Raw genomic sequence first — 25,146 nt, 5'->3', positions numbered from 1 at the left:
TTTCAAAGTACAGAAATAAGCAGATCACCAAGAAGTCTACTTGTTTACTCTGTCTAGAAATACACCTCAAAGGCCAGCTATTCAGTAATAAAGTATTACTGGAACAACAGTCCATACCCATGCTAAACTTAAGACTCCTGAATATGAGTTAATTCAGAATAGCTTCTGCATTCCCCTAAAAAAAAACATGATGTTCAAACAGCACAGGCTGTCACTGATGGTTTATTATGCTCAAATTCTGGCCAGGAAGATCAGTTTCACCCTGGAGATCAGGAAGCAGGCACTGAACAGTATTTCCACTACAGCTATTCTCTTTTAATTTATCATTATTGGTTAGAATTAGGTAGAGATCAAGATTACTTCTCTTGCACAGAATAAGCTCTTGACCACTGAAAACCTTCATTACTCAAATCCACTACATCCCTTGAGGACTAAAAAAGCCAATGCTCTCAAGTACTCAAAGAACAATTTTTCATCTCCTAAGTCTGACATAACTTAAGCATGCATTAACTAACACCTGCCACCTTTACTGGCCACAGTGACATACCAAGGTTAAATCAATCAGCCGTTACTTTGTTTCAGTCCAGAAGTTTATGAAATGTTAACAAATACTTCATACTATAAGACATAAATATAAATGATAGTAATAAATTTCAAAAGACATAAAATACGCAAGGAACTTACATAAACCACATTAATACAGTTAATTAATTATGGCTTTCATATATTAAACCGCTGGTGTAATGTGCATGAAGTTCTATTTCTGATTCACTAAAACAATCTGATTGTTTCCATAAGTCAATAAGAAGCACCCGTGCATTCTTCCAATGAGTGATGTGAATGTTAATTAGTTTCTTAATTAAAAGATTGATGCATTCAGCTAAACATTGAGAATTACTTGTAATGTGCTCAAAACCATTTAGCCCAAGTTCAGTTTTTGATATGATGTTTAACTCCAGAAAATGCACAACATAGAAAACAATGTTAAAAAACACAATTCAGCTGCACGCAGCTTAGCTAGCATCCCTGACAGCTTGCATGCTAGAAGGATCAATCTCAACAAGAGAAAATTTGTGGTGGAAGCTAGAGGTTTTTCATAAACAAAAGGCAACTGTAGTGAAATCATTTTCATAAAACTCAGTTTCACAAGAGTCATAACTTCCATGGTATTGAAATGTTATTATAAGTACCATGTTTAAATATATTCTTTGCAATTATTCCTTCTCCATGTGCGCACAGAAAGAAATTATTATCCTACTTCTGTGCCTAGGAACTTACCTGAGTAATAGCTTCTTGCCAAAATGAGAGAGATAATAACTTTTTTTTTTTTTTTAAGGTCACTATTTTCTTCAATAGTGATGCGTTCCTAATAGCTACGGGGGCAGGGGGCGGGGGGGGACACGCGACACGGACGGACACTACTTTCTCTTAAATTTATCCCGTTCCACTATTTTTTATGGTTCTATGAAACAATATTAACTTCGCAGTCAAGATTAAATGTTTGTTTACCAGCAACAGCAAGAAGCAGTGCATTTCTGGATTACCGTTTGTGGTGGTGTTTTTAAAGCTGAAACTTGATTTCAGAAGAATTAGATATGGCAAACACAGGGACACTGATGACCCAGACACTGAGAAGGGTGGATATGCTACCCTACAATTAGAGCATCCCAGACCTAATACCACAGGGCAGCAGTCATGGAAGCACTGTGCAGCCCCCATGACAAGAAATACGCACCCAAGTATCTTCTGAAATACTTTAGGCACAGCATTAACATTCCTTGATACAGTGTATCTGTTAAATCTATTAGCATATCTAATTTTCTGTGTAGGTTATGGATTTAACAGGCTGACTGCTATACTTTCTTTGGCCACACAGTGTGCTCACTGACACGTGAGAGGTTTTATAAAATGTGATAGTGACTTATTCCAAGCTGTTCTTTTCCTGAAAAAAAGGCCATTTTAGTCAGACGTTGTACAACTGCCACTCTTTCAAATAAAAATAAAAAAACTCCAATGGCCTGACAACAACAAAACAAGCAAGCCTGAGCATCTAAAAATGTGCATTTGGATCAACTGCTTTAAAAAAAAAAATTAAAAAAAAAAAACCAAAGCCCTGTTAAAAATGTCATCTCAAAATTAACACTTGCGCGCTGGAAAAGCATAGCACATTGTTTCTGTTTTGAAGGGACTAAATGCAAGTCTGCTAGTCTTCTGCACTCTCCTGTTTTTGCAGTACCATGTTTTTGTACTCATATTTTGTAAACCATTAGGTAAGCATTTTAAACAGCTGCACTTACGCTAACTGCGACTCGGTTCACACTTGCAAACGGTCAAGCGGGAGTTTGAGGCCATTTTTGCCTTTTCCCCGTGGGTAAGAAGACAGACAAAGCCAGTGTCAGCAGGCGGACCCCAAAGGCCCTGGGCGGAGGTTGGGCAACGGGTTACCTCAGACGGCAGCTCGCGGGGCCGGGCCGCGAGGGGTCAGCGGCTCCCAGCCCCCGGCCGCGCTCACTGCAGGCCCCTCCGTGAACGTACCGGGGGCGCTCCCGGGCGCTCCGTTTCGGCGGCGTTACGACAACACGCGTGTGTTCCCCCCGCCCCCTCCCCTCCCCCCTCCCCCCGGGGCCGCCGTGCCTGCGGGAGCCTGGCGTGGGCAACCGCCGACCCGGCGGCGCGCGGGACTCACTTGATGACCGTTCCTTTGGCGCCCCCTGCCGTGGTGAGCATGACGCGCGTGGTGAGGCTGCCCCGCAGGTCCTCCTGGTCCAGCCCCAGCAGCGCCGCGCAGCACTCCAGCGCCGGCTCGCTCCGCGGCCTCAGCGTGCAGCCCCCTGCGAGCAACCGCCACAGGCGTTACCCCTCCGCGCCCCGCTGCCCCTCGTTTCAGTGTCGGCTCCCCCCAAGCGCATACGGAGACCGACACGCGCTCCATTTCATACCGTACGCTCTGTTGTTAATGAAACTGCTGCAAGTGTGGCATTTGTATGGAAAATTCTAGGACAAAAGTACTGAACCGGCGATGATCTTGCCGTGACAACTAGAAGTAACATCAACTTTGAAGGAATTAAAGTTTGCCTCTGGAAATGACTTAATATATTAAATGCAAAGAGTCAGTTCTCAAAAACAACCACCAAAAAAACCCCACCCAAAAAACTATACATGAAATTCTGTGTTTCCAGAACACTGTTCTAAACGTAGGTTGTTCAAAAGCTAACCTGCTTTTAAGTGAAAGAACTATCCCCAAATGTAAGTGCCAATACCTAGTAACTAACTGCAGTGATTTAAAAACTTTTGATCTGCACGTTCCTGTAATCCTCCAGACTGCCTTGCTGTGTATGCACAGACCAACAGAAGCGCCTGGCACGGCAGACTCCCAGCGCTTACATTTGCGGATAATGGTACATACATTTTCCCACGTAAACAGCCGAGAGGTGCGCTTCCTCCTGCTCTGCACCACGGCCTTGGCGCCGGAGCTCGTCCAGCCACTACAGGTTCATAAATCCTTAGCTGAAGCGCTCAAACACTTCAGCAACATCTAACACTTCAACAGTTACGTATGCCAGGACTACATTTATTTCCTGTTGTTCTCAGTAAAATCTATTTCTACAGGTAAGTGAAGAGACCAAAAGGGATAAGTAACTAGTCAAACACTGCTTGAATTCCTTAACTCTACAATGGCATTAAGCAAAACAAAAAAATAAAAAATAAAAAGGGGAGAAAGGAGACCTTAAAAGATTAAGGCTTTTGTGACTTGATTTTGGAAGCTCTGAAACACCATCTTGACCTCTAGTAAAAAGCCTTTGGTGTTTCTCAGGTTTTCAAAGCAGCAACAAAACTTTAGAGGGTCTCTGGTACAGAGACATACTGCCCGGAGCGGTTCAAATGAACACCCTGTGTGTACACATACAAGGTGAGAGCAGAATAAAGCCCGTATTTGCAATGAACATTTCAGAAGTGTAATAATTTATTCCAGAAAAATGGGTTTGAATTTCAACATTCAGAGAAAATAAGTTTTCTGGTGTCTTCCTTCCCTTCTCTGAACGCTGACTTTCCTCACCATCTGAGGTTTCCCCCTCTCCTTGTTCGTTTGCCTCCTGAAACTGCCTCTCCACTCACATTTGCACCGTTTTCACTCCGTCCCACCTTGTCAAGCCCAAAGTCCCAACTCGCAGAAGGCCCAAGCAAGGAAGCTCCCTGCCAGCATACTGCTGAGCCCTGTGAAGCCACTACCCTTCTCTATCCCCATGTCTTCCCAGATTCATTCACATTAATCATGTTCATTTCAGTCATCTTCATGAAGATGGCAAGGTCATGAATTGACACTGGGAAGGTTCTGATTTGACCTAAGGAAAAAAAAAAAAAAGAAAAAGAAAGGAAAAAAAAAAACCCACCCTACACCTTCTCTGCAACAACCCTAAGCTACCCAGTCTGAATTCAGTGTTGGCCCTGCTTTGGCCAGGATATGTTGGACTAGAGACCTCCCACAATCTCTTCCGAACAGAATATCTGTACAGTTCTGTGGTGATTTTGTGCTTGGGGTTGGGAGCTAGTGAACGTATAAGGCCTGTGCTCGTTTAATTCCTCATTCAAAACACCTTTTAAAATGTTCTTTGGTATGCCCTTCCTAACAACTTCACCAAGTTTGGCAACAGCTATACATACTTGAAGTAAGGACTAAGAGGAACCAATTTCACTGTACCTTGTGTACCTTGCAACTCAAGATAAAGATCATACATATCTTTTCTACTAGAGTTATATTTGTAGTACGTCCAGACTGGGAGTTTCTGCAGTCCTTCAGGAATATATGGGCAGCAGTTCTCAACTTAGAGAGACTGATTTCAGTAGTAAGGCAAGAACGACCATTCCCAAAATACTCATTCCCCTTCCTCAGCCTTCCTGTACATTCTGCTAAGTCCCAGCTATGCTCGTACCAACTCATCTTAAAGTGAGTGACATCTTAAAATTAGGAAGTTTACATTTACCTAAGTTTTTGCTGTAACTTTCTTTCCTCACCTCTCAGTATACTAACATGATGGTATTTTTGGAAGCCAAAGGACATACTGCCTTTCCCTACAGATGGAGTTGCTAATTTCAAGATGTTTTCATGACATTAGCAAGAAGTTGGACTTTTTAAAGTTGTTATTATTAAAATACAAAAATGTCTCTCTTCTTTATATCAAACTTTGCACTGAACAATTTCTTGAACAATTTCAGTGAAAGTCTATTTGCTTTCAGAGCATGTAAAAAAGTACAACTTTAAAAAAAACAGGCAAACTTGACTTCAAAATGGTGTGAATTAAGACTGAATTACCCTAGAACACAAGGAAGCTTTCTAAAGCAATAATTCACATGGAAAGGAATCATCTATAATCAAGACATGTTCAGTAATTTTTACAGAAAACAATTTATGTTTCATCTAACCTGAAGTGCTCCCAGCTTCCTCAAAATCAATATTTCCAAGGTGAAGGACACCAGCCACTACTCTAAAAAGATCAAGTTTTTCTGCATCATCCAGTCCAATCTTTTTCATTGCTGTGCACATTCTGTTAAAATCTCCGTGATCATCTAAGAGTGGATCCTTCAAGGAACCTGCTTTGAGATACTACAAAACAACAAGATAAACCAAAAATTCAGTAAGTGATTTTAAAGTAAACATAAGTATTTCCAGTCAAGAATAAACCATAACAAAAAGTATAAAAAGCATGCCAAACTAAGTAGAAAGACATTAGAGCTCTTCATACAGTACAGGCTTTGCAAGAACCCTAATTTGTTTTAATTTCTTGATACTTCAAAGCATGATCTTCTAACTTCAGCTTCAAAGCAAACTTCAAACCATCTTCAGAAAGCAGAAGTTGGAGAGTGTGACAGCTAAAGACAGGGGAATACAGGATAGTGAGCAGTGGAAAGGAAGATTTTGGTTAAGGAAGCTATCAAAGCACTCATACCAAAGAGTGCTTCTAGCCCATAGCAGTTGAACAGGATGACAGAAAATTTGACAGGCCATGGGAAAGGAGTACAGGACAAATGAGAATTGGAAGAGTTACCCCTATCCCAAACAGACTTATTTAGAGAAATATACTTGTTAAAGTTTGCTGGTGATTAAGAAACAGTAAAGTTGTTCGCAGTGTTCTACGGGTTAAAAGAATACCAGCTATGTTTTAAAATACCAATTTAACATTTTGCTGATTTTCCTAATTTAAATACATCAAAAGCTATTTAATATTTAATGGTTTTAAACAGTAGATAGTAACACATCTGCATGCAATCAAGAGATTAACTGAACATGCACAGACTGATCTAAGGTTTTACAATTCCTTTAAAATGTTTTCAACTAAAAAGAATAATTAACTTTAAATAGATGCCTTGTTAATGTCAAATAAGCTAACATGATTTTTATCAAAACAAAACACCACATGCATCTGAAAAATTCACTTCACACAACATTTAGACACATCAATAAAATTAAACTCCATCTTAAATTATGTAAAATGATCACCTCGTCTTCCTGATAAGGAAAACACAAAAATAATTTAAGTATTAATTGACCATTCCAGCTACTTTTATTAAAATAAACAATCTTAGTATTTTTCACAAGAAGACAGAGCAAATATTAAATTTCTAATTTTAAAAAAACTGAACAATGCAATATATTTCCTGTTTAAGTGTCTAGACTAAGTTTTAATATCACTGAAATGTGATCATTTATTGCGCCTTCAAATTGACATGGCTGTAACATACAAGTATTATGGCATCATGTGTTCCACTATTTAACATCCAATACATATTTTCAGAATTATTCTTTCAGTATGTCTTAGTTTAGACAAGCACTTATTTCAAATTAAGTCCTTTAGAGGACACATTTTATGACAGAACACCCGCCTGTAAATCACATCAGTAACAGAAGATTGCATAGGTTCATCTTCCAGTAATAAGAATAAATTACCAACTTCACTACAAGTCTTAATTTAAGGCAAATTAGGTAAATAGAGGCAAAATCTCCCAATCATCTCTTAGCCTACATGCTTGGCAAGAACTAAGTATCCACTAGCTTTCTGCCTCACAGTAACATCAAATCAGCATTTCTGTATCTTACTCTCCACCATCCCCGATTATAGAAAATAGCCTAGATTCAAGCAAAAGAAATTGGTGTTACGTGCTCAGTGTTACAACATACAAACACTAGAAATCCAGGAAGAGACTCTACAATGTTGACCTGAGCAAAGGAATTATCTATACTGTCTTTCATAGCTAGGCATGAGCTACGTACAAGCTCAAGCCCAAGTTGTCAAAGGTAAAAGAGATGGCACGGTCATTGGGGGAGAGAAGCTCTGAGTAAACTTATCTTTGTATTATTCCACACATATATGCAGCTTGCCCTGCTACTGAATCTCAAGTATGGATTTGATTAAAATTTGAAATATCTTCCAGCTATACAAATGAAAAATTCATACTTTAGGTATGAATAGATGAAAATCATATTAGAGAGCAGAGTGGAAGTTTAATGAAGTGTTTAAACAACTTCCAATTCACATATACTATTAATTTGGATTAAATTCTTTAGTGTCCTCATGCGAACAAGATCAAAGGCTTAAATGCTACAAATTCTGGTAATTCCAGTTTTAAAAAATGTAAACAGAGATGGAACAAGAGGAAAGAAATGTTTTGAAGTTTCACACTTTCTTCCAGGAAATGCCATGCTCTGCTGCAACAGTTCATAGCAAGGGGACAACAAAAAACAATAAAGAACGCAGTGTACTGGGGAGGGGGATATACTCGTGCTAGAAGTGAGGTTGCACTGATGTTTTATAAAACAGTTTGGAGCATCATTCAAAAATCCATACAGTAAAAATGGCTCTGGAAAAAAACTACTGCTTCTGACCTATTCCTAGCAGTAGTAAGATTTAAAAAGAAAATTACAAAAAGTCTCGGATAGATTTTTGTTTTCCACCGAAGACAAGCTGCATCATTAAGTGTTATATTATTGTAAGAATGAAAAGGAAACAATTTTATATACTGTTCCATTTGGGATTTTAAGATGCATGTTAAAATGTATTTCTAGGACTGAACTCCAAAACCAGAGTTCTGAATATACCAGCTTTGACAGTACCCATTTAGACCTATAAAGGTGTGTAAAATGAACATTTCATTCCACACTGTAAAACCGTATTCATCATTTTTAACTCTATCTGCATTAGTTAATAATATAAACTAACTGAAGAGACAAACATACCTCAGGACTCTTGCGATTTTGCAAAATCTGCTTGTCTGTTTCTTTGTTAGCAAAGTATCTGGTACAGCCTCGATTTAAATACTGTAACAATAAAAAAAAGTAGAAATGCATACTTAGACAGAAGTAAGGAAAACATGCTTTCATTTAAGGCTTGCTCTACATAGCTTGATTTAATCATATGATACCAACAACATGCTAGGTATTCAGAATTCATTCCTTGAAAATGTATTTATTTACATCTACAAAATTACACAAGTGCAACAGTAACAAACTTCCATTGAAAGCTTTTTGATTTTGACAACTAAAATACTTTTTGACACAGTGGGATATTCATTTTGTTAAGTCCCACAATCTTTTCTTAATGTTTGACTCTACTAAACCTATTAATGGAGTCTGAGATTACAGAAAAGACAATCAAAATTAGGAACCAAGAAAATAAAGTTTCTGGCCTATGTATAATACCAAACTTCACTCCAGCAAGCTGTATAGAAGATCAGAAAAAAATCACAATAATCTTTATGTTTTCAGCAACGTATAGGCTTTATATAGTATATCCGTGGGTGAGAGGGGTAGGATCAAAAAATTTGTGGTACTAAGTCCAGCGTAGTTTTATGGTCTTTTTTTCCTCACCAGCGAAATATTTCTATAGGTAGTTAGAGACATAGCATATTAAAAAGCTTGAAGAGTATTAAAAGCTTATAACATGGTACAAACAGAAGCCTAATTCAGAACCTGGCTTCTGATATCCATCTCATATTGTATAGTAAAGGGAATAGACCAGGCATTCAGACAATGACTGACCCTTCCAGCAAAATGGGATCGCCAGCTTTTTCTTTCTGATCTGTTCAGCTGCAAGTAAGAACTCTGTCCAAAAGCTTGGACAGAGCCCTTTGTCTGAAGGAAGTGAACTGGTTCTTTGCTCTAGCCCATGAACAAAGAAGATGTTTTCAACTAGGTGAACACAGATAATCCTACACTTCGATTAAAATTTATATACAAAACTTTAAAAAATAAAATATTCTTCAAAGCATTTCTAACAGCAGAAGAAACATAGGTGACAAATTTAATACTAAAACAAAGTGTTGAGAAACTGTTGAAAGTTAGCTTGGTGTTTAAAGAAAACTTTTCAATATTTTGTTATCAGCCAGTAAGAATGCAAAGCACAGCAAATTTTAAACACAACAATATATCCCTGTATTACAGTATTAGTAACACGATCCCAGAAACTGGGGATGGGAAGTGAAAAAGGTTGTACTTTTCAAGAAGAGAGTGTGGAAACTTATCCGACAGGCTGAGAATGTGAACCAGCAGGGTATTCAATAATAACCTATGTAGGACACATTTAATCACAAGATAATGGCTTTCATTTGAAAGCTAAAAACTCAAGTAAATTTACATATTAAACCTAGGAGAAATTATATTTTAAAGCACACAAATACACAGCTTAAGTTTATCATATATAACATCTAAATACCATTGCCTTTTTTTTTTTTTTTTAGTCTGAAGTACAACACCCCATTATAACATCATTGACCCAAACATAAGACAATCTGATTTCTCTTCCGGAAATTAAGATCTGAAAAAAATTCAGCTTCTCATCTCGACCAACTATATTCCAGGTACAGATTTACTGTGCAGCTTTACTGTCAAAGCCATGTGGTGCAGTCCAAGGCACCTGGACTTACAAGGTTCAGCACAGGGTTACCTAATGACTTTGAATTTCTGAAATTTGAATTTCTGCAGGGGAACCTAAAACACGAACACCCAGGACTGCAAGCTTTTGTGTGGGTGTCCTTGGAGGAGGGGTGTGTAAGAAACCTGCAACTTTTCATAGTCCTTTGCCAAGTAAATTCACGCTTCCCCCAGAGAACTGCAGGGAAGGATGAACTAACAGAGAGGTAATCCCCATCGGTGCTGCTGAAATCCAGACAACAGGTCAGGCAGGTGCAGCCAGCGCAGTTGTCTTGGTTCACATGCCAGAGCATGGCCAAATGCATGGGGAGGAGATTACGAGGGATCACTTAAGTCGAAGGGAAGCAAGAAGACGACTGGGGGGAAGAAGAGCATTAAGTTATCCTTCGTCTTTTAATATTGTTTCACTTCCGTGAAAAATGAGAATTACCTTAGATTTGAGATGGTCCTATTTTCAAGTGAGTGTAGTTAAGAGAAACCAGGCATTGAGCAAAACATGCTTGAGTATCAGGACCCAAGCTGGCCCTAATTTGGACTTTGACTTGATAAGCTAAAAGGCACAAGACAAGTGGCACAATAGAGCCAAAGCAAAACTGCAACTTTAGGGATGGGTTTTTCTAAATAACCAATTTAACAGTATGATTCTTTTCTGAATGTTTTTCTTGCCTAAAAAATTAGCATTAATATCAAAACACTGATCAATCATCAAACCTTGCCTAGTATAATACCACCATCTATTATTAGAAGCCTGAAAGATGGTATTTCCGTGAAATTTGAACCAAACAGACATGCAGTCACCAAAAACTGTGGTAAAAAAGTGACACAAGCATGATTATTCAGAGCCATTTTATGATAAAACCGGAAGCAGCAAATGAGAATGAGTAACACAGAAAAAATAATCTTGACAAAAGTAATACAACTTTAGGAAGAAAATTAACCTTTTACAGGTTTGGGGGTTTTTTTCTAAAAATCTCCTGTAAAGTGATACTTCATAAAAGTTTAGTGCAATATGACTAATAAACAAAGTATATTTGTATTAATTTACGTACATACAAAGATGAAAATGATCCTAAGTTTTTTGTTTAATTAAAGATGATCTACTTTAACTTCAGAAGGGGAAAAATTTTTTTAAATATTTCAGAAGTGTTAAAATTCTTAAATTTAACATGTAGAGTGGATCTTTCACATGAGGAAGAAACTCAGGATTCAAATACTAACTTACGGTAAAGCAATAAATATTCTTAATGGAAATGAAAGTACCTGCTGCAAACTTAGTAGAAGTCAAAAAAAAAAAATACGTCACAGTGTGGGTAAGGCTGGTGTGACTGTAAACTCTTTATAATTGAAACAGGCAAGTGAGTGCCTTCTGTAAAGGCACTCAGGCTGTTCAGTACTGTACTGCAGCAGTCTGATTTTAAGCAGGTTATAATTCTGACCTTGACATCTACAACCTTGCGTGGTCTCATGAGCAGAGTTTTTGATTAAAAAAAAAAAATCCCTAAGAGTGGGCACGCAGCATCATCAGTTCCAGAATTAAAAATCCATTAACTACAAGAAATAAGTTTTAATGGAAAAGTGGCCGCACAATAAAAATATATATTTGAAAATTTGTTGAGGATTTTAAAACAGACAAGAGAATATTGCATAAAATAACTGCACAGCAAAGAAGAAAGTTTTGAAAACTAGCTCCATATTATATGAAAATAAATGGTGTTGGGGTTTTTTTTAAGTATGCTGTTTGTTGGGTGTTTCAAAAGAAAAGCTTTCTGTCTAGAGAACAGAAGCAGTTCCTTCTTAATAAGCATCAGATCAAGTTTCCATGGCACAACTGAGTACAAATAGCTGAACTATAAGAAGATACAAACTAAATATTTAAAGAAATAATATAAGGTCTATAAAGGCCCCTAGGAACGCCTTTGAGGAAGTAAGGAAACTTGTCCTAAAATACTGCCATGGCTTTTAGGGAGCAAGGTCATCTAGATACCACAGTACAAATGCATGATGTGCACAACGTGGAACTGCAGCTCTGTGCCCACTTCCTGGCTCATCAGTAAGCAGAGACTGACTTGGCCAAGCCACGAGGCAGCAAGCAGCAACCTGTTCGGTCACCAGTGTACACCTGCCTTCCCTACAATGAGCGCACTAATTTAGGTGTCACCTATGCAACCACTGCTTTGCACAAAACTAGTAGGAGCTTTGTATCTTTAAGGCTTCTAGCCATCTGCTGAATTCTGATGAAGCTGAGTACATAAGATTTTGGAGAAAGTAACAGGTAAGACAGTCCAAGTTTTATTTAGAAAACCAAGTAGGAAGACACACCAACAAAGAAAACAATCAACACAGTAATCTAATTCTTGGTTAGCAGTGCTCCTCACCCTGTTTCAGATCAAGGAAGTCTAAAAAGATGGCAGTCAAGTAATTTATATCCTTGTAATTGCACATGCTCTCCAGGGTTGTGTTACAAAATCCTTCCAAACCCATGGCAGGGATTTGGTCTGTGTATTTTAGAAATATGCAAAATTCTGCTTCCATGAGATTCCAAGCCAGGCATAAGCCAAGAGACAGTGGAGAGATGGAGACAAATGACAGAACACAAACAACTGACCAGTATTTACCAGTAGGAACTGATTTGCCGATATTTTTCTTTTCAATGCAAGTCAACAAAGCACATGGTGATATTTGTAGATATTTACAGTTCAAGTGTGCTTGTCAAAAGCAAAAGAAAAACAAAACAAAAACCTACCAATACATTTATATGTAATTAATAGCAGGAATGAATGATTGAAGGCAAAAGTCTTCACCTTACTAGTAAAATTGGTGATGACAGTATAAGATGTGAATAGGCTTAGAAGGACCTTGAAAGGGGCAGCAAAAGCTTGCTTTGAAGAGAAAGAGAAGGAACAATCAGGAAGACAATGAGAAACAGCTGTATCAGTAAAGCTGCACTGGTTGGATAAGAGTTCAGTAATATTTGGTTCTCAAGAAAAAAATTACTGCAACAATCAAGATTTAACACACTGAGAAATTAAAAGAGAATTTAAAAATAAGGGAAATTGGATTGGAGTCACTCGGGCAAACAAAACAAAAGACAAAATTTGACAGACAAGAAAAGAAAGAAAGCAAAAGGAAACATGTTATGTGTCGATCATTTCTGAAAACAATTCTGTGAAATCTGAACATAGCAAAGGGGAGGAGAAAGAAGGAAAGCTGGAGGAAAAAGTTAAAAGTTAAACTGAAGTAGTAAAACTGTTCAGTGGAAAAATGGGAGGAAAAGAATGCAGGAACATAATGGTAGGACAGAAAGCCAGCCTGTTTGCGGGATTGCTAGAAACATAACACAGAATCAGGGTTAATCAGAAGAAACCACATAATCTCAGAAAAGGGCAAAAACCCTAAAAATAAAGCATGGAGAGAAGAAGGGAAGGCAGTAAGCAAATCAGAAGTCATAAGAACAGGCACACTGGATTGAATTAAAAGGCCCATACTATCCAAAGAGCTTGTCTTCAACCGTGACCTCTGCTTCACCCAAGGATTTTACTGTTCCTTTCTGAGTTGGGATGACAAAACTGTGTACGCTATTTACAAATATGGATGTACACTGCAGCATAACTCACTATTTCATTCTCGCTTCCCTTCCTAACAACTCTAAAATTCTACTCTGCTTTTTCCCTGCCACTGAACATTAACCTAACATTTTTAAAGAAGTATGCACAATGATTCAAGTCTTACTTCCCCGCTGTTTATTTTAAGTTCACTTTCATTTAGGTATAGTTAGGAGTATTACATTCAGCACTGATTTTACTGGCTTCTCCATTACTTGACTGACTGGACCAGTAACAGGTTGCGGAAAGATAGCCAAAACTCAGAAATAGCAAGTAGTCCTCACAAAAAAATAAAATAGGTGAAGAAAAACCTAACAGGGAGGATCATGCTTAATGAATAGAAGTAATCTTGGCAGGAAGAGCTGAGCATGGGCTTTGGGTCAATTGGAGATAAAAGGATGAGCTTTCAGCTGAAAGGGACTGGTAAGTCTTATCATGTAACCTGGAGTGACCAAGAATGACAGAGGAGTATGATGAGAGGAACGGGAAAGCCTTGAAAGGAAAGGAGCAGTACAAATGAGTATAGTATGATAGGAATAGGAACAAAGTGCAACGGAGTAGAAAAGACAAGTTATGTGAAAGCACATGGACTGGAACAGAGAAGCACAACCACCTTGTTATCATGGTCTGATCCGTGGTGGGAAACGTAAGGGAAGAATAATTTAAGAGAGAGAATCGTGGGACAACTCCTATGTCTTCCTAAACACATGGCTGGAATAGGAAGAAATAAATGCAGTTTTCAGGACTTAAAAGATGGGTTACCCACAGAACAGTTAGACCACAATCAAGAAATTCACACTTTACACCTCTAGAAGAGCCCATAACAACATTACTAGCAGCTGGGTATGCAACAGTACATTTTTGGAAAAAGCAAGGATTCCTCACTCTTAAGACACAGAGAAAAAGTACAGGAAATCTTCCAATAAGGAAAAATGGCAGGCAGCTTTATTTCAGGACCAAATGGATTTAACAGAAAAAACTTCTGATTTTTGTAACAGGAAAGAGTCTGTCAAAGATAATAAACAGATTTTAATAAGATCTATATGAAAAATCCATGTATGGCAATACAAGAAGCTTTAAAAACACCGGACTCTGATACTCACCCTAAAGTTGTCGGGAGAGCTTAGATATAGTTTTTCCCTAATGTCTTCTGGAGCACCAGCACAAAGCCTGTAAAAGATATGATAATTCCTCTCTTCTTTGCCTTGCACACAGATCCTAGATTTCTCCAGAAGGTAATGTGATACAAATCCACCAACCACCGAATTCTAGGAGGAAGAAATATTTTTCTGATTATCTCAATATTTCTTGGATTATTTGAGATTCAGAAGTTTTCAATTTACATTTGTCTGATCACGGCTTGCTCAACAGACACTCCAAGAAGGTTAAAATATACCTATGCTTAATACGTATTAAGCTTAGAAAAGAAACCTTTACCACAACTTCTCCCCTCGGCTCATGTATTGCATATACATACATTCCTCTTAAAAGAAGGGTCTGCTTCACCCCAACAAGTAGAAATCCTTGGCAGAATTCCAGTAGTTCCTGCAAAGCACATTGCTACAGCCACCCTTACACTTTTTGGATGGCAGTAAGTGCCATTACCGTGCTATTACAACCTTCTCTAGTTGTATTTCACTAAGAGTCTTGCAAAGGAGAAAGAAGGGTTAAAATTAAAGAATACGTATTTGGACAACATCTTAGGCAGACTAATTATGAGCTAACATTTTTTTTTCAAACACTTGCACTTCTTTTCTGAGATGGAAGTCTGACCCAGATTTCGAAAGCCATTTGTTATCTGGCCTATGATAAAATTCCCTGTGCCTAGACAAATCTTAATAGCAAGGAAATTCCTGAGCTTACAGCCATTACAGCAACTAAGAAGGACTTACTGACTGACAAATTTGACTATGGTTATGCAGTCATTCACTCATTCAGGAGGCCCCAGGCTGTACTTATATTCCTTTGAGAAATCAGACCTCATAAGGTCACCACGAAGTGAAGTCTTGTGAAGTATGAAGTCTTGTAAAAGAGGGGCTCAAGTAAACAAGCTGATCTTGCCCTGGAAAGCTGAAACAGGCTTTTAAGCAGTTTCTGAAGATATTCTGAGCGCTATTTGTTTCAGCTGAAGCAATTAATCTGAAACACCATGTAAGTGTTGACAGATAAGTTGACAGGTCATGAACGCATCATTCCAAGTAGAAATTTGGGTCCTTTCAGTAAGTTTATTAACATCAACTGGACCAACAGATAAAGTCCCTCTACCCTTAAAGAAATTTAGTTATTTACTATCTAAACCATTAACCAAAGATCTGAAGTTTAGTTACAAAACCAAGGGATGAAAACTTAGCAAAAGACCACAAGCTCAAGACCGGATGATGAACTTAAACTCTGCAGGAAAAGAAACAAATTCTTGCAATTCCTATGTCCTCAGTCAGAAAGATGAGGAGGCATGGATATAACCTCTACAGCGGTCGTCGACGAAAGTCTTCAACGTGGACATGCTGGACAGCTATACAGTCATCCTTAATTGTGGAATGTGTGTGTACATACGCTATCCAAGCAAAACTACACCCGAAGAAAATTTTTCATAACCTACACAGTGAATAGTACTTCTGACAAAAAACAATTCCATGACTTGTCACATACATAATACTAATGCGAGGTCCCAAAATTTCATACAAATACATAAGAATATCAATAATTCATTTAAAGTATTAAAGCATTAAAATATGTTTATATCTGTTTATATGTAATATGCAACTCACACTTACTTGTGCATTAGAGGAATGCATAAATACTTAACAGCAAGTAAGTTATCCTTTAGATATGCCTTTATGCAATGAAGGGAACAATTTTTATTCTGTTGTGGATGGAAGCAATTTTCCTACTGACTTGACCCACCATTTTCCAGTAGTGACACAGTACTGTGTGGCTTTGGTTTTCCTTTCAGGGTGATAGAATACAAATCATATCTGTAAAGCAGGACAGTAGCTACTTGGTGCAAGATAAGTAAGTCTATTCAGCCTACTTCCAGTCTAGCATTACCATTTTATGGCAAAAAAAACCCCAAACCCACAAACCATTACTGGTTATCTGTATCAAAATTCCAGTACCTTTTCATTGAAGTGAATTTCTACAAATTTCCCAAAACGACTGCTGTTGTTGTTGCGAACAGTCTTTGCATTTCCAAAGGCTTCTAATAGGGGATTTGCTGTTTAAAAATTAAAATTTTTAAAGTGTTAAAATTTGATCAATAAATTACCAAAAAGAATGAGAGAACAAATACATACTAATTATTCAGCGAACTTACTGGGAATAAGGTTTGAAAATTAAAGGAAATATATTACCTACTAGGAATAATCAATTTTGCAAATTGTACTGGATATACTGTGGTGGAACTTACAATGAAATATTTAAATATCACATAACATTGCAAAGTATTTGAATCGATACTGTAAGAAATTCAGAGACAAACATCGAAAATTATTCAGTGATGTTCTTCTACAGCAAGTGGGTAAATAACTGATACATAAACTATACGAGACAACACACAATTTAACACTTCCAAATGAGTTGTTATTCATAAAATCTGAACTACCCACTTATCCCACAGATGAAAGTGCCACTTAAATGTCACGCGTGCAACACGTTAGATTGATTAGGAAATTAAAAAAACGTATTAGAAGAGTGTGTTGATTTCAAAAACAACAACTTAAAAATGCCCTGTCAAATTAGGTCAATTAAGTGATTGAGTGATTTTATTTTTTTACTGGCTGCAGTTTTCAAGTGCCTCAAAGCCCATACAGAAAGAGTGACAGCAATCTAAAGCATATATATATATATATTTATATATATAGCTATCTACACATCACACACAGTTTAAGCGGTTTGAAAATGCTCAGCAGTTATGAAACACAAGGCCTCTGAAAGACTGCATTTGTTAGCTCTGAAGATCAAAGAAAACCGATTTACTAAATCGCGCTAACAATAAACCACTGAAAATATCTGCAAGATTTTATAAAGCTTTTTAGCCTTGGAAACTAAGTGAGCAGAAACTCAGATTTAAAACTCCACTGACAACCATCTACAAATCTGCTCCTACAAAAATTAAAAAGTGAAGGAAAAACTACAGTGGTTGGATAAATTACAGATGATAATGCATCATTTAGTAGGACAACATCAGCATTAACTTTTTTGTTTTGGCTAGGTTTTCATTTTTTTAATACTTAAAGCATATGAAAATGAAAATCTGACTTTCAAAACTGACTTCTTAAGAGATCTTTGATAACTATTCAGGTATTTTACATAAAATTAACAGTTTTGAAGAAAAGATTATGAATAAAAACAAATTGCAAGAGGTCTTTCAGATAGGTTAAAGGTTCCTCTAGTAATACACATGCTGTAAGCATGCTTATTAAAATTGTGCCTAAAAAACTTCAAAATTCACACATCAGATGCTGTTTTAAATTAAAAACCCCAAGCTTTTCTAAGAATACCTACAAGTACCAATTAATTTTATGGCATACTACGTCAGGCATTATCCAACTCTTGGCCACCTTCTGAGCTCCTTTAGCACACAGCGGATTTCACTACGGAATTGGTTTAAGCAAACCTACAGCAACAAGAGATTAAAGCCTGCAGTAGTTGTCTTGAATAATCCAGTGGCTTGAGTTTGAAAACAGAAAATTTAAAGCAAAAGAAAAAATAAAAGTTTTTGGTTTAAGAAAAAGACAGAGTAATGAAAATCCGAAATAAATCTTCTATATGCTACAGAAGACTAAAACTGACATATGAGGCATTGTTAGACTGGCTGAGGGTTGTTTGGTTTTGAGATATTTATATTTTCTCAAAAAGTTATTTTCTGTTCAATTAGGAAGTGCATGCAACATTAAAAGAGGCTCAACTGGAGGACCAACACAGTCTCTTCTGACCTTGTTTGGGAGTTTATTGTAAAGATTGACACAGTCTCTTCTGACCTTTTTTGGGAGTCTATTATAAAGATAGACACAATTCATTGTGTGCTTTCTGACAAAAAAGATGTAACAGAAAAATGACCCAGAACCATAATTTAAAAGAACTTCCCTGCTTTATCTGACTTTGAGAACTTTATGGTGAGGAGGAAGAATTACTCTTTCCTGGTACTAACTGATAGTAATGAGAACATAATCTTGTTCTTGCAGATTTCATACAGCATAAAATCCAATCTTGGGTACACATGTGTGTGAAGTTCAACTCACACACACAAACATTTTCAAGATCAAGGACTATATGACACTATACTAAATAAAAATGAAGTGAATCACAAATAAAAAAAAAATGTTTTCAGAATTTAGGATCAAGGTAAACTACCAGTAAATGATGCCCTAGGAAGTCTGATAGTATTTCCATCCTAGCTTTTATGTATTTACTGTTGATTGACATTTCAAATTTGGAAAAAAAAACCCAAACAAAACTCCAAAACATTGGAACCTTTAATTCAATTAAAGAAAATTCAATACCTTCTACAATTCTATCATCAATATCTTGGCCAGTACCATAGGATTCTGTCAAATACCTGTAAAGCAAGATAAAATTATCGGTATCTTTCATGTGTCAGGTTACCTCAATTCAACAGGATTTAGCACATCTGTGCACCATACTTACCAACCATTTACTAAAGGGAAAGCATATTGATTACAAGTTTGAAATACCTGTATCTTTTTAAATAAATGCAGTTTGACTTTTTCTTTTTGTTAAAAATATTCTTGCAGACTTCAGATTTTTTTCAATACTTCAAGACACGCTAGAAATTTCTTCTAGATGTGCATATGGAAATCACACTTTTATACAAATATAATTAAACTATTACTGTACTATCTGCATTTATCAATAATCTTAGTAAACGCATAAGGTTTCATATGTATTTCCTGAATTAAAGACTGTTTCCACGCATACAGCTTCTGTGTTCATAACTATCAGTGTTAATAAAAATCCCACATGGAGACGGTGAGATAGGAAATTGCAGGTGCATAATCAAGGTAAGATTCAATTTAGCAATTGAAGAAAGAATTTGAAAATAAATCCACAACGTACTTGCTCCAAAGTTGCAGCTTTCTTTTTCTTTTTTTTTTTTTCCTGTGCACAGGGCATGCTTTCTGGAAATTCACAAGTAAATCTGGGACGAGTTAAAAACAGTTCTCAAAAATGGGGACTTCCAAAAAAAATTTAGGAGCACTAACAGAGCTCTATTAGTACCTTTTGCTTTCTGATCACACAAGGGAAAAGCCTTCCTGTTTTTAAAACTCAGTGATGTTTTGTACATGGACTTTATGGGAGCAGGTGGTGGGGAGAAGCAGCAGCAGCAATATTTGCCTGCCATGTAATCAGAACTTCCTTTGCTGAGAAGCAGAAGAATAACCTCCTTTAAGAGCATCCCTCAGGAGATGTTCTCCCAGTGCCTGCCATCTTTTTTTACTTTTAGCAGGATCAAAGTTAGGAAGTCCCCTGTAAAAATCATTACCAGCACCTTGCAGTAATTCTTACAGCTATCTGTTAAAGGTTGCACAGGGGCAGAGAAGAGCAGTATGAAGGACAGACAGCCATGACAATTCTTCATGGGATGTGGAAGATAATACCGCTACTGTACGTATGTACTAGAGAATACATGATTGTCAGGGAAAAGGGAATTAAAGATTTATACTGGGAAACAAGGACAAGGCGGGGAAGGGAGCGTATTCACACTGCCTGCGCTGTGCTTCCCTGAATAATCAGGCCACCTATGATATAGGTGAATTTAATGGAGCAGTGCTTTCCAGTTACAGTGTTCCAGAGTGATAGAAAGCAGTTAAAGTATAAAGCAAATATGGTCAAACACATTAAAATCATACAAGAGGAAGGAAGGCTGATATATATCAGCAACATGGCCTCTATGTAGTTTAATATGCTTGATTTAGTATCGGTCATACATGAACATCAATAAATAAATAAATCCCATTATTCAATCTTATTCAGTAAATTAGGGTAAAGTATATTACAGAATCTCTGCAGCGATCTCAAAAATCAAGAGTTAAAAACCCTGGATGCTTAAGCAAACTAAAGAAACAAAGACAGGGAAAACACAGAAATGCACATTTATGGCAAAACCAACAGTGTCTTGCAAGATACAGTTAAAATGCCTAGTTACATTATCTACCACAATACCAGATGTGCAATACCAAAATGACTGCATCACAAACCATAATTACTACATGATGTCACTACAACCGAGTTAAGGTTTCTGTGAACATACAGCCATTTCCTTATGTTATCATGTCAGCATTTAAGTTTAACCCTATGAATTTCTTGTATTAAAGCATACGTAGAAGTATCTTACTGAATTGTGGCTTAAACCTACTGATTACTTTACAATTTGCTCTGTCTGTATGTCAACCAAACGCATGAACACAAGAAATTCAATTATTAACTTTGGTCCAAAAGCACAAACCTCAAAACAAATTTAGTGTTTTCTGTCTTGCCAGCTCCCGATTCTCCAGAGACTATGATGGACTGACTCATCTTGAGCACTTTCATGTCACGGAATGCTTTATCAGCTTAAAAAGAAGAATACGTTAAACATGACAAAAATTAATATTAAGGAGAGTTGCAAGCATAAAGTTAAGCTACAATACAAAAATTAAAATGTAACATTTTCAGGAGTAACAAAGTAAATCTTTACAATTGAGTGCATTACAACTTATTAAAGTCTGTTTCCCTTTAAATTACATTGTAGTTGCTCACCCTCAAACACTGACATGTAAGAGCTTAAAGTCTTTGAAAACAAAAACCTACTCAACTATATCCAGGACAAAATAAAACAAAAACCACCACCTAGAACTAAATCTCTTGAATTAAATGTATTTATAGAATTGTAAGCAATCTTACTTTAATGTGTCCTTTAAAGGGAAACTTTCAGTTGCACTTTGTAACAAGTAACATCCGAGACAAGGAAACTTGGAAAAACATGGGTAGTTTTCTTGTTATGCAACAGGTACTAAAAACCCAGCTATTTATACTTTTGATTACAAAATGCAACATGGTGAGAAGGCTTTTAACAAGTCAAATGTTGATTTGTAGTTTCCAAATTTTTTTTTCTTAAACAAAGTCACTGAAAGCGGGTTTATCCCGTTAATAACATTTAAATGCACTTCCTGCCTATAACACAAGCATATATATAAAAAGAAACAGTGCATGTACTCTGGCAACATAGTAAAAGGCAAAGGAAATCGCTACACTGAAAGACAGTGCCAGTCATAATTATGTCATTCTTCATTTCTAAAATCCGAATTTCTTTTTTTTCTTTTTTCTTTTTTTTAAAATGGTTGTAAATTATATTTAAACTCTTCAGACATAAAACACTGGAGGTACAGAATAATAACAACAGGGTTGCTAATTTCCAGGTTCTTCAAACTGCATATCAAGGACGAGAAGATTTGCAATTTTAGCAAACAGTGGTTTTATTTTATAACAGTTTAAAGTAAATTAATTACTGTTACAGGTGGCAATTTATGGATAACTGTGAAGTATTTAATGTTTGTTTTGTAAAAGACAAATACAGGCTCAATACATACCAATAGCAAAAACATGTGGTGGCAATGTTCCAAGTGATCTACCCTGGTACTTTTTAATAGTATCGGAAGAATAAAACTTAGGTATATCAAAATATGGATTCACTGCAATAAGAATGTTGGCTACATAGGTCTGTGAAGAAAACAATTAACAGCAAACTATTAGCTAGTATCCAACCAAGTGGTTAACAGCAATTTTCTATTACTATTGAAGACTATAGCCTAAGTATAACAATTACATTTACAATTCTCTCCAGCTAATGCAGATACAAGAACAGATATATTTTCAGAGTTCCTCTAATTATCTTCTCAGGACTTCTGTGAAAAAGCACTTCTCGGGAGAATTTCCTAACCACTGAGCTGTGGAGTATGTCCTGAATTTGACCTTTCTCCCAATCTCCTTTTAAATTATTTCCTATTGTCCAAGTTACTGGATCAAGGATAGGACACCACAACCTCCTCCTCAAAAGTGAATAAACTAGGCTCCTGGCTAGCATAACGCACTCTCCTCCAGTGAGGAGGATAATTTTTCAGTATCTAATGGAAGCAACTCAGCAGGAAGGACTGACAGGATCCTGTCTGGGAACGCGCTCAAGCCAGGCAATAAAAGCATTCAGCCGAGAGAAATTAGCTATGGCTGCTTCCACAGTGAGAAATACAGAATGCAAATGTTCTCTAGTAGAGAAGGAATTCGAGAAGAATTTCAAATCAAGACTGCTTTTTACTTTTCCATAGGATAAGGAAGACTGAAGCTAAGTTTTTTAAGGTTTCTGAAAAAAAGAAACTTTCATAGCTTGGTTATAATGGCCACATTATATACAAAGAAGAACAGGTGTATGAATGACAGAAAAAAGCAGATTTGCAGGAAAAGGTCTGAAGAAAAAGCAGATAAACCTTCAGCTTGAATAACTTATTTGGTTTGTTGTTACTGAGCATATCCCTAAACAACTGACATATGGACACTATCGTGATATGTTGATAGAAGGCTGGATCACACACAATATATGAATTTTATTAGATGTTTCTATTTTCAGCACTTATTTCACTGAAGGAAAACATATGCACAGAGTTCTTCGAGAGCTGCAAGTACTAACATTAGTTTTCCTTTTAGTAACAAGGCAAATACTGGTAACCAGCATTAAACAAAAAGCAAAAACAATCGTTGATTCAAACTGTATCTTAAAGTTACAAGGGAAAAGTAGTTAAAATAGAAATTGAACCTTGGTTGGTTTTTGTTTGTTTTTCCTCCAGAAAATACACCTTCTCAGGACAACATATTAGTAGTATTTGTTTACAATGAAGAAAGAAAGACTTTATGAACCTAAATACCCTCCTACCTCATAACCAGTTCAGTTTTAGAATTTTACTTCCCGGGGGGGGGGGGGGTGTTTTTTTAATTATTATTTTTCCAGAACAGCATTCAAATGGCCAATTTTATTTATTTATTTTAAAGCTGGTGCTTGATCTTAAGCCATAAAGAATTTATAGCTATGTAAAGTTAACTGCAACAAAGGAAAACAACTATACTTTCTTTTTATATTTATGTAAAAGGGTTTAACTAATTCAATACATTTTAGAACAGTAAGCTAAAACAAAAGTTGTTATTTTAACACAGACACTTAGAAAATATGTAGAACTGCTTTGCATTATCACTGGCCAGCTTCCTATTAGAAAAAAATAAAAAGAAAGAAAACTCTTATCTTTCTTCTGTTTCACAGCTGTCAGTGTCCGGGCAGATGGCAAGGACAAAATGTAATTTAGTCAGAATTCATTAAGTACAATTAGGCAATTTGATAGCAATATAAAAGTTTAAGATGGACATCTGAGCTAGGAGGTGTCAAAGACGGCACCTGTTTGCTTCGTTCAAAAATAATGAAGAAAGAAAACCATCTTTGTTAACAGCTACTCTATGGGCGAAGTAAGTTACCTGCAGGAACAGACCTTTGTGATACAACGTTGTGCTATGGTTGCACATGAACAGTCATGTAGAGAAAAATCTATTGCTCTGCCTTGTAAAAATCAGCTAACATTAATGTGATTAACGTGATTCAGATCTCAAACCAGGTATAATGTAAAAAAAAAAAAAAAAAAAGAAAAAGAAAAAAGGCCTAAAACCTCCTAACCTTCCAATGTTACCATTTCTGTTTAGTTTCTGTTATAGGAAAAAACAGAATTGGAAACACTTGCTTTGTTGATTTTTTGAAAGGCCATCTATCATTAGACTGGTTGTCATGACATGTAATACTTACATAAATTCTGTCCTTACTGTACCGAACTTTGATATTGTGAAGGAGAGTGGCCTCATTTAAATACATAAGGGAACCTGCAAATAAAAGACAATCATATACCATTAAGAGCTCAGGACTACCTTCGTGTACAGACGAAAAACTGTATCTTAGGATCAAGGAGAATTTTACTTCCCCTCTCTTTGGTTACAGTTTTAGACCTGCTCTTTGCTGTACAACTGGAGCTACAGAAAGTTGCTGAACGAAGAGTCAGACTCCAAGAGTCTCAACACAGGCCCTGCTCAGCGTAAGCTCCCTTTCACCAGCCCTTCAGACGAACACGGTGCGTCCCCCCCACGCCAGCCCGTAAGCACAGAAACGGGTGCCTACCACAATCCCTAACACCGACTGTTTCCTTCCTTCCAGCTCCCTCTCCAATCTCGGCCACAGTGTCCCTGGGGTAATGCCACCTAACTGACATTTAGAATAACTGCTGGCTCCTGGTGATTTTTAGATGTTTATATTCACCGATTCAATCGGGAAATACTGTCTAGAGGCGGCAGCAAGGCATCATTGCAACACCAGGCACCCATGCAACCTTTCGTGCTTCAATTCTGAATTTTGTTGCTACTAGGCCTCCTCAAAGAACTGTTGGGGGGGGGGGAAAGTTAACACAACAAAATCTAGCTTTATTTTTCTCCTTTAATATAAAATAACCAAACCAACTCTGCTGAAATGTTACAAGGCAGTGGCTCAAGGCAGTGAGCGGGCACCCACAGAAAGCTTCAGACCATACGGGTTCACATTCTGGC

The 25,146-nt window shown here is 37.0% G+C and overlaps 1 protein-coding gene across 6 annotated transcripts in view; it reads right to left on the bottom strand.

Annotated features, from left to right (window-relative positions):
• Positions 1–25,146, bottom strand: part of MYO6 (myosin VI) — a 115,112-nt gene that overhangs the window by 47,844 nt on the left and 42,122 nt on the right. For all 6 annotated transcript variants that reach the window (XM_076333104.1, XM_076333108.1, XM_076333109.1 and 3 more), the window contains exons 4-12: positions 24,359–24,432; positions 22,113–22,242; positions 20,990–21,095; positions 19,026–19,081; positions 16,641–16,738; positions 14,628–14,792; positions 8,231–8,311; positions 5,422–5,602; positions 2,687–2,831 (exon numbers count right to left, since the gene is read on the bottom strand). In XM_076333104.1, coding sequence (XP_076189219.1) covers positions 2,687–2,831; positions 5,422–5,602; positions 8,231–8,311; positions 14,628–14,792; positions 16,641–16,738; positions 19,026–19,081; positions 20,990–21,095; positions 22,113–22,242; positions 24,359–24,432 — 1,036 coding nt within the window. The remainder of the gene's footprint in view (positions 1–2,686; positions 2,832–5,421; positions 5,603–8,230; positions 8,312–14,627; positions 14,793–16,640; positions 16,739–19,025; positions 19,082–20,989; positions 21,096–22,112; positions 22,243–24,358; positions 24,433–25,146) is intronic.

The sequence above is a fragment of the Aptenodytes patagonicus genome, chromosome 3 (assembly GCF_965638725.1).
Source record: "Aptenodytes patagonicus chromosome 3, bAptPat1.pri.cur, whole genome shotgun sequence".
Classification (NCBI taxonomy): Eukaryota; Metazoa; Chordata; class Aves; order Sphenisciformes; family Spheniscidae; genus Aptenodytes; species Aptenodytes patagonicus.
Note: the sequence above shows the minus strand (reverse complement) of the source record. Positions and strands in the feature narration are given on the sequence as shown.